This window comes from Wyeomyia smithii, chromosome 2 (genome assembly GCF_029784165.1).
Source record: "Wyeomyia smithii strain HCP4-BCI-WySm-NY-G18 chromosome 2, ASM2978416v1, whole genome shotgun sequence".
Classification (NCBI taxonomy): domain Eukaryota; kingdom Metazoa; phylum Arthropoda; class Insecta; order Diptera; family Culicidae; genus Wyeomyia; species Wyeomyia smithii.
The window spans coordinates 279,749,052-279,758,433 of NC_073695.1; the positions used below are offsets into that span (position 1 = coordinate 279,749,052).

Consider the following 9,382-nt stretch of genomic DNA (forward strand, 5'->3'; position numbering starts at 1 on the left):
AATGATTTTGAAGCGTCCTCCTTGGTTTGGTACACTCGAATTACATAGACTTACTGGTGTTGAACCATTAGAAGCTATGTCAAATAAAATCATTAACAATTTTCGACAAAAATCGTTGCAATCCTCAATTGCTACGATAAGCTCTTTTTATAGCCAATAAGTTAGCAATTAAGTTAGTTGTAAGTTTACTTCCCCTTTTCTGACAAGTAAGTTTAAATCCCTACGAACGATAAGTCCTAATGGCGAAAGCAAACAAATCCCAACAATTAAAATTACAAATTTCTAACAGTGTTGAGAAGTCACCATTTGTGATTGGACACACATACTCATTATTTACAAATATTTATCATAAATACTTAAGCTACTAACAAATCTCCCTATAAAAAAAAAGATCCAGTATACCATTTTGATTTTTAATGTGGCGACTTCCGGTTTCAATATCCGATTCGTCATGCATTGGCAGACTATAAATAAACCGCAAGGTTGATCTTTGGAAGTATGTGGAATGTTTAAAATTGATTTATTAAAAAAAATGGACAATACGAAGTTTGCCGGATCAGTTAGTGCCAAATAAAACAATGCCAAAGTTTATTGATCCTGCAAGAACCTGAATTCAGAATATTTTCCTTCGTTTAAAGTTATAACTAAGCAGGCAAAACTACATAACAATCTAGAGACGGATCGAACTGAAATGTAATTTCAACATGCACGAAAAAGTTGAAAACTGTTTCATTTATATTCGTCATTTCACTGGCAAAAAGTGGGATATTGAGCAAAAACCAATCGTGAAAGCGTTTCAAGTTCATCTATCCGAAAGAAACCCATATCGCATTGCTATGCATACACTCCTACAACAAAGGCCATCAGAAGAAACGAGGTTGAGAATGGCACCAAGTGGAAAAGCTGGTTCAAAACGCCGAGAAACTTTTTGCCCGCCACTGCAGGCTAAAATCTGCGCCACTTTGTTTGCCACTGAGGCTCGATTTGTGTCCCCGCAATCATCATGAGTAAAAAAGTAAACTGACAGCTTTTACTCTGTGCCAGCAGTATGATGAAACTTTATTCATTGTGTCGAACTGAAAGCTAGTACTGTTGTTGATGTTGACTAAATCCCATGTCCCGCCCTTTAAACAGCAGCATTTTCAAAGTTACGATACGATTCAATTTCCGTCTCAAACTTAGAAGTAGGTTGAAGGACAACCAAACACTATTAATTTGGAAACTTCATACTGATCATGTATGCGACTGCGACAAATGGGAAATGGACTTTGAAAAGGATACGTAGCAGGAATTTCAAAAGATTTATCGCTCCACATTCATCGTCTATCCACAGAACGCCCGAGGAATTTGACTTAAATAACGGTAGATTTGCATTTTGTTTTGCAGATTGTCTGTGGTTCGGTGATACATGTTGCGGCCTAAACTGGTTTATTTACGACCGAAAAGGGTTGGATAAGTTTTCCAAATCACTCGCGTGGCCGGACGAAGGCCGTATATTTAGCGTTCAATCATGATCGTATGTTTAAATGGCGAGGTAAGGATCAACTTAAAATCAGATCCGTGAAAGAAAGTTCGTGCAAAAGTTTTACTCATTTTATACCCTTCCGGAAAAATGGCAAGAATTTTCAATACTCCAGCCGAACGTTTTTGCTGTTATTTTCAATAATGAGTATTTCAACTACGTGGGTGTTTCGTTCCGATAAAGGGACCCAATGAGAAACAAATCAATTGCATGCTCCGGTAGGCATTTCTCAACCTGGTGAAGGTGAAATTCTGTTGATTTTAACTCTAATTGAACTAGCTCTATGAAATTCTTTGGAATAAATCGTGGTATGTCATTGAGTCATCGAGTATTTAAATTTAAATTATCGTGGTTAATGTATTAATCACAAACATCTCATTTCCCGGAACATTAGAAACGACAATCAATAAATGAAACCTCTAAATTACCTTCAATTATACCGTTGCCGTCTCATCAGTACTCCATTCACTCACACTGACATTTATAATCGTCTCCGAGGTATGAAATGGTAGAAAATAAAACCCAATGCTCCTAGCCACCATTCAGAGCACAAGCGGCAATCATGTTTATCGGGTGTGAAATGAAAACTGATGATATCCCTCCTGTACTTCCGTCTGTAGCAAGGAAAATGCTATCACAACATCAGTGCAAGTTGCATTCCATTGCACAAACACACATACCACCCTAACAGTTGAAGATGTATTGGGTGACACACAAATAGATAGCAAGCGAATGAACGCACGCCAGACGGCTTCCGGTTCCCCGGTGCTTGTTTTATAGGACTCAACCGTCTCGAAATGTCGTTGTTACGCTGCACTTCCCCCATGCTGAGGAATCACTAAACTAAACTTATTTTTCAGTTTATAGTTCCTTCCGGGCCGAAGCGTGAACAATCTGGCTGTACGACTGGGGACTACAAGCTGTGAATGGGAGATTTTATTATGTCGATATTGTTTTACGCTGCAGTGCTTTCAGAATATAAATGCACGCCAGAATATCATCTTGCAATATCTAAAATGTAGTTGTACAAACTTCTACATTTTATGCCTTTTGCGTAACCATTCTACAGATAGATCGTATCGAAGGAAATGTACTCGACGAATTGCGAATTACTGTCAGCTCGAGCATCATTAGGGGATAATTTCGTTATAACTCAGTCATTCTACCCCAACCATCATCAATTGTAGTGTTATCACGTTTTGAGACATGCACTTTTTGTTTTATGTTCTTGGAAAAATAGCAAAGAAGGTTACTCACACATGTTAGATTGCTGTTTGTGGATATTTTTAGTATAAGTCTATCTAAAACAGTAAAAAAGCTAAAATTATATCCGTCTATTTGCGGTACTATGTGATCATCAACGAGTGCATTCTCATTGCTGTGCTGGATGGACAACATCCCCGTAGACGATAAGAGCAGCTACCGATTCCGCAGGAACAGATAACTCCCACGAAACGATGAGTTGACGTTTTCTACAGACAATTTTGCTGCAATCATTTCAAAGAGCGAGCAGAAAATGTGCTGACATTATGCGTTCTGATTCAATCCTTGCCTGCAAATGGGTAGCTGATGATATTGCAATGGCAGAGCAAGACATAATTTCTTACACACTCAACAAAGCTTTTTATCGTACAAAGTGCATGGTTTTCATTGTTGGAAAATATTCCACACAGATATTATCGAGCCGAGTTGGTGTATAGGAGTGTGATGAAAGCAATGACATGTACAAAAGTACCGTTGAATTTTGTATGAGCCTCTGAAACGTGATTTTAAAAGGGTTTTGTCTTGTAGTGACACATCACATGTAGGGCTGCGTGGAATGTGGAAACACAAAAGCAACATCAGAAGAGACTGTTGTTGTCATGTATGTATCGTATAATGAGTATCCTGTTTATATGTCAATTGATGAAACAAACTTGCATAACAAAATAATGTTATTTGTGGAAATATTGTTTGTTAAGTTAATGCCTTTTTTATTGTGAATTAACAGAGAGTTCATTTTGCGAGATTGGAACCTATGAATCAACCTTTCATGAATGATCAGAGAGTTGGGAAAACAAGATTTAAAATTCCAGTCAAAACATAAAACACAGACTACCATGAATTACAAAAATGAAACATCGAGAAGATATAAGAGGATTCATTCCAAATTAGTTTACTTATGCTTTTGAGTAAGCATTTCCCAGAATTATAAACCAAGATCCAAATACATTCAATTCGCAGGTGCTGGGTCAATATAAACACCAGCATCAAATCGACAGAAAAACCTAAAAGCAGCTATCTAACTGGAAACGTAATGCCATCCTAAGTAAACAGCACCGAAAAGGTTTTTGCTAGGCTCATTTTCACATTGCCGGAAGGACGAAAAATTGTATAGACGCAACATTGACAAAAAAAGTTCACTAACGCTTTCAGCTCGTCGTTTGATATCAGCTTGATTTTTTCACCAACAGACCGGTTTGGTACACATTCGGAAGTTTAAGTTATTGCGGATAGACACAAGAAGTCGATGTTGGGCGGCTGGATTCGCTGCCACGAACTTTATTATTGCTATCCCTTTCATCAAACAACACTATTTCCGCTTCATTAACTTTTCTCATTACGCACATCATCTCTCCTACTTCGTTTGCCAGTATCCTCTAGACGGATAGTGTACGAAGTACACTGTCCATGTCGAAACGATTTTGTCGCGTCAATGTTTATTTTATTGTATCACATGAAACTGTTGAACAAAAAAGAAAGTATTTTCAAAATAATCCATTTCTTTTTTTTTCTATGATGCTTTGATGCGTGTGATCCCTACAAAAATGCGCCTCATCCTTTTTTTTTGGCAATTATAACTCTGCCACAAAGAACGTTACTCACTTTCTGCTCCGTCGCGGAGACTGGCAAAACGACCTCCATTACAAGATTATAGCCTAATTCTAACAAATTTTCTCATTTATCAAACAACAAATTTACGGATAACGACTCTTCGCAAGCTTCCCGAAAATGCAATAAAAACACTTTGCCAGTAAATTTCTATTAACATACGCTTTCGTCGTCACCCGTCACCAGAATGGCTTTCATGCGAATGTTTCTGGAAATGAAACCTATTTACGCCAGGATAACTGCAAGTTAGATGTTGCTGTAACGGAAAAGATGAACACTCGACCACTACTCGACCGTTTTTAGGATGTATGTCCTGTACTGTCTTGGTTGGGGAAAAAAGGAAAAAAGGGCAATTTCTAGGCGTGAAGAGCGCAAATTCCACGTGCACCACCCGGATTCGTTTCAGCCATGAGGCGATCCTGCACGTATCAGGCATCTGCTCTTCGACGACATGAAGTGGTTTTTGATTGTTCTCAGACCTGACAAAAATAACGCCAGACTCCCAATCCCCAATCTGCCGGGCGCCAGCGTACGTACGAGAAAAGTGCTTTCGCTCATATTTTCCAATCCACGTTTGGTTATCACCCACGCGTGCAGATCGTGTCCTTGCCAGTCGTTGCACTTTGATGTTGTAAATAAACACGGTCCGTCGGCGATGGCAGAATGCTCAGAAGAAAAACAATCGTAAGAAAAATTGCACTTGAACGACTTTATCTTTGGTTGCATTTATCCCGTATTTCTTCAATTGCTGCTGGATCGAATTGCTTGGTAGGAACTTTATTATCCGTACATCTGGCAAAGTGTGACACCCACAGGAAAATAATGTGCTGAATTTTATTTTTCCCTCGATACATATTTATGTTTCCGCTCGGAGCAGAGCGTACCGCTTTGGTCGCATTGGCTCTATTTGTTACATCCCTTTCTTCTCGTTTGCTTTCAATTACCCCAGAAAATGAGAGTCCATCATCGTCTCATGGTCCGAAGATGTTGTGGGTGGGTTGGGTAGGTGTGCCACATCGACTGTACACGCCCTGTTATGGTACCTAGACGGCTACTCAGCGGAGCATCATCTTTATCGCTGTCGTTCATCACTTTCAATCTAGCACAATTTGATTTAATGGATCTGTTGTCGTTCCGCTGTGAACCACGAGAAATTCAATATTAATGTTTGTCATCGGTGGTTCGTGAAACTTCGCGATGGGATGCAGATGATTTTCCATAATTCGACTAAATGTAATTCTACCTATCAGAGAAAAAGGTCAAGTTTTTCAGTTCTAATCTGCTTGCACTTTCTTTATTTACATAGCTCAATTTAAACAATTTGGGCACTACACTTCATTCAAAGACTCTATAATTGCTCCTTGATCGTCAGTCGCCAGAGCAGGCATCTAAAAAAACAATGATTAGCGAATAAAAATATGTGTTGTTTTCTAGTTTTACCGTCAAACAATTATTTGCTTTGAAAATTGGATTATAATAAATATCAACTATATCCATTACAGTACGAGAATCGCAAGAGTTCACCTTGCCCTTCAGACAATCTCTTGCTTTCACAAGTTCTCTAAAAAAATATAATAAATAAACCACTGTAAGAACCCTTGTTTACCCATAAAATCGAAAACGGCTTACGAGCACTCTTCTCTGCCATATTCAGTCCACGGCGTTGTACTAGCAATTTTGGTTGATTTGCACTCTTTGATATGTTTTTTCACACCCGTGATACAGCTGCGAAATTCCGGCTTACGTGTTTCTATGAGAACCACTTTGCGTTACACATGTTTTTTTATCCTCTGAATATGTTAAAATCACTCACCGTAAATGAATTCTCCATCGTTTTTGCAAAATAAAGTTACCGCACCAGAAAACATTTCACCGAGTATTTCCCTTGAGGCTTTTGTGTCCCGAGCTAGGCATGTGGACAGCGCTTGAATCGTATCATCAAAGCACACCTTGGAATCCACCAACTTGGGACAATAGCTAAAATAAATATAATTTTTTTAACACATTTTCACCCTCCTTCTTCTTCTTCTTTTTCACATACGTTTCGAAAACCTTCTTGCGGTTATCTTGTGTCATCAATTTCATGTCCATCATCATTTGCGGCCAATCTATACGACTCTTCAAGCATCTAACTGCTGGAGGCACTGCCGATAAAAACTGCTGGTAACCCTCTTCGGACCCACTACGATTCACGCAAGCTTCCCGAAGAGTGAGGAGAAATTGTTTCGCGTGGGCTACTCGGTATTCGTTTACATCAGCAGGGCTAGCTGTCTCATCAAATGGCTTCGCAGAAACGACTTGAAAAGAATGGATAGTTGTATAGTAAAAACAGTTTAAAAATTTATTGGCACTCAGAAAACTTACTTCCTAGAAATGCAACAGCAAACAACACTTTATTAAACATGGCGGTTGAGATTTCTAGCAGCGATTCACGCGGCCGACTGTTCTAGGAGAGAGCCAAATGATCAATAACTATAATATCACACTGCAAAATGATTATTATTGCCGCAGGCAAAATAAAACTGATAACATCATTTGAGAATGAAAATATGAAGGAAAAACCACAGAATAAACATTTCTATAGATGATCACTCTATAGTCTGAGTGATTTACACGAATCTCACAACTAACGATTATACGATGAAGCTTCGGAGAAACCAATTTTACTGTTAGGTACTCATTTTGCTCAGTGCCATTACGGTTCCGCCTATTTTTTGGTATTTTAGAATTATATTTTCTTTAAAAATACAAGTGTAAATTATTATAAAAAAGGGTTGCGTAAAACTTTTCTAGATCTAACTCATTCGTTAAATCAAACAATCAATCAATTTTGAACCAAATTAGACAAGCTATGTTACAAGGCCTCGATAGTTAAAAACCAATTATGCGAACAATGTTTTAATCGACGAGAACTGTGAACAATCAACAACAGCAATTAATTCAAAAAACCCTAACCAACCGGTTTAGCGTCGCATCTGAGGGGATTTTTCGTGCGACAGTCATACGACGACGATGGAATAAATTGAATCTAAACACCGGCAACTTGCAAAATGATCGGCGATCATTATCAGCTGCTTTGCCACATAGATTGATTCAGAGTTTGCACCTTCATGGGATCACTGATTCATTCATCACTCGACTGTCCGATTGGAATGTGGCACTTTTGTTTACGTATTGAAATCAAGACACAAAAATGAATGAAACACTTTATCAAACACTCTTCATTGTACTGTTTCTGGCAGGTAAGTGCTGTGCTGAATAGTTTTTCGCTTCGTTTGCCAACGATAATTAGCTGTATTTCGCTTCTCCGAAAGCCGCCTCCGCTAAATTATCGAACACCATAAAATCCAACGACATCAGTAAATATCCAGGATTGCCGGCGAAACAAATCATGCTCACATTCCGTGAAACCTGTCAAGAATACAGCGGATCTGATGAAGGTTTTCAGCAGTTTATATTGTCTATGCAACCAACCAAACGGTGCCTGAAGAAATACGTTGACCTTGCCCGGTTCGAGGAAGACGTTTCCAAGATGACTGAAAATAACCGCCGAGAAATTTTCGAAAAGTATAATCGCAGAAGTTTATATTAAGTGAGACTACTAAAAAAACTTAATTTGATAGTTACTGTCCCAAATTTAATGAGTCGCAAGTGTGCTTCGAAGGTATGATTGATGCAGTGGCCACTTGCATCAATCAAAACACCAACAAAACCAAAACGCTACTGGCAGAAATGGTCAACAATGCAGTTGAGCTGATGTGCAGAGATGACGGAGAAATATTTTTCGGTAAAGTTTTTAGAGGTTTAAATAAAAAATTTTTTAAAATATTTTTAATTTTCAAAGAATCGCGCAAACCTGAATTTCGCAGCTGCATTAAGAACATCAAACAATACGTCAAAGAGTGCAGATCATCGAATATTGCAGGAAATACTTCACTAACCGAATTCGGCTATGATGAGTGCACGTAAGTGTTAAAAAACCGGAAGATCAAATCGATACGAGTCCTGCTAATGAATCTATTTCAGTGAATTGAACAATTCGAGGAATTGCATGAAGGCCAAAGTTACTGAATGCAATGCTGAAGCTCTGATGGACATTGTGGATATCTACTATAATCCAATACAGAAAGCAAACGAGTGCGACTACTATTTTGATTAAAATGTTAACCTTCCACTGCCGTGCGGTGATGAACTTTCTTGAGGTTAGCGCTTTTTTCCCTGGAATAAAACTTTTTTTCAAATTGAAGAACAATGCGACTCCATTGAATGTATTCCAATGGCGTGGGACGGTTTTTAACCACTCAATAAGTTTCATCAAGCTTAAAACTTTTGAATACATTTCTTAATAGGTAGCATGGAATTCCAAATTCACTAGTTAGATAAACCTGTTTACTACTTAAATAAGTTTAAATCTAGCAAAGCATATCAGCTGACAAAAGAAACACAAAAGCTTCACAAGCTCGTTTTAACCCTCTCCCGCTCACAACGTTTATCATTAAAATTTATAGCTTCACGAGAAAATTCAAGCTGAACATTTTGTAGACTAACTAAAATCACTGCCAACTGTAGTATTTTGAAGAAAATGCCCAGTGATGCTCTGAGGCAGTATATAAAAGTTTATTGAACTATCGTAATCACAACAAACTATTTTATGTCAAGATATGATGATTATAATTCTTGATGCTTTAGAGTCACCATGAGCGGGAAAGGGTTAATAACACGTTATTCTACTACCCCAAAAAACAAGAGTGGTATGAAATTAATTGCACCTTTCATCACGATAATACAGCCAAAAAAAACTGAACCGGTATTGAATATCGTCTGGGTGTTGTCCGCCCTTTACAAGCGGAGCAAAAGCTAATGATTCCCACATGTCACCGTCGGTCGAGGTTCGATGGTCGAAAATGCCAACGAGTTTTTTTTTCTGACAGATTATTAGTAGCTACTTGCGGATATGTATAATGATATTCTACGAAAACTAATCAAAAA

General features: G+C 38.2%; 2 protein-coding genes across 3 annotated transcripts; one reads left to right on the top strand and one right to left on the bottom strand.

Moving 5' to 3' along the window:
* Nucleotides 1–4,028: 4,028 nt before the first annotated feature.
* On the bottom strand, nucleotides 4,029–6,917 carry LOC129721265 (uncharacterized). Its single transcript, XM_055673623.1, has 6 exons — nucleotides 6,758–6,917; nucleotides 6,435–6,690; nucleotides 6,207–6,370; nucleotides 6,023–6,143; nucleotides 5,834–5,954; nucleotides 4,029–5,781 (listed from the first exon to the last, which is right to left on the bottom strand). Exons 1-6 carry the CDS (start codon nucleotides 6,795–6,797, stop codon nucleotides 5,722–5,724), a joined length of 762 nt encoding a protein of 253 aa, XP_055529598.1. The 5' UTR covers nucleotides 6,798–6,917; the 3' UTR covers nucleotides 4,029–5,721.
* Nucleotides 6,918–7,201: 284 nt separating this feature from the next.
* On the top strand, nucleotides 7,202–8,645 carry LOC129721266 (uncharacterized). 2 transcript variants are annotated; one of them, XM_055673624.1, is made up of 5 exons: nucleotides 7,202–7,635; nucleotides 7,686–7,960; nucleotides 8,017–8,180; nucleotides 8,238–8,358; nucleotides 8,420–8,645. In XM_055673624.1, exons 1-5 carry the CDS (start codon nucleotides 7,591–7,593, stop codon nucleotides 8,550–8,552), a joined length of 738 nt encoding a protein of 245 aa, XP_055529599.1. In that variant the 5' UTR covers nucleotides 7,202–7,590; the 3' UTR covers nucleotides 8,553–8,645. The 2 variants fall into 2 exon arrangements, with proteins under 2 accessions (XP_055529599.1, XP_055529600.1); XM_055673625.1 differs by having other exon boundaries at nucleotides 7,708–7,960.
* Nucleotides 8,646–9,382: the final 737 nt, after the last annotated feature.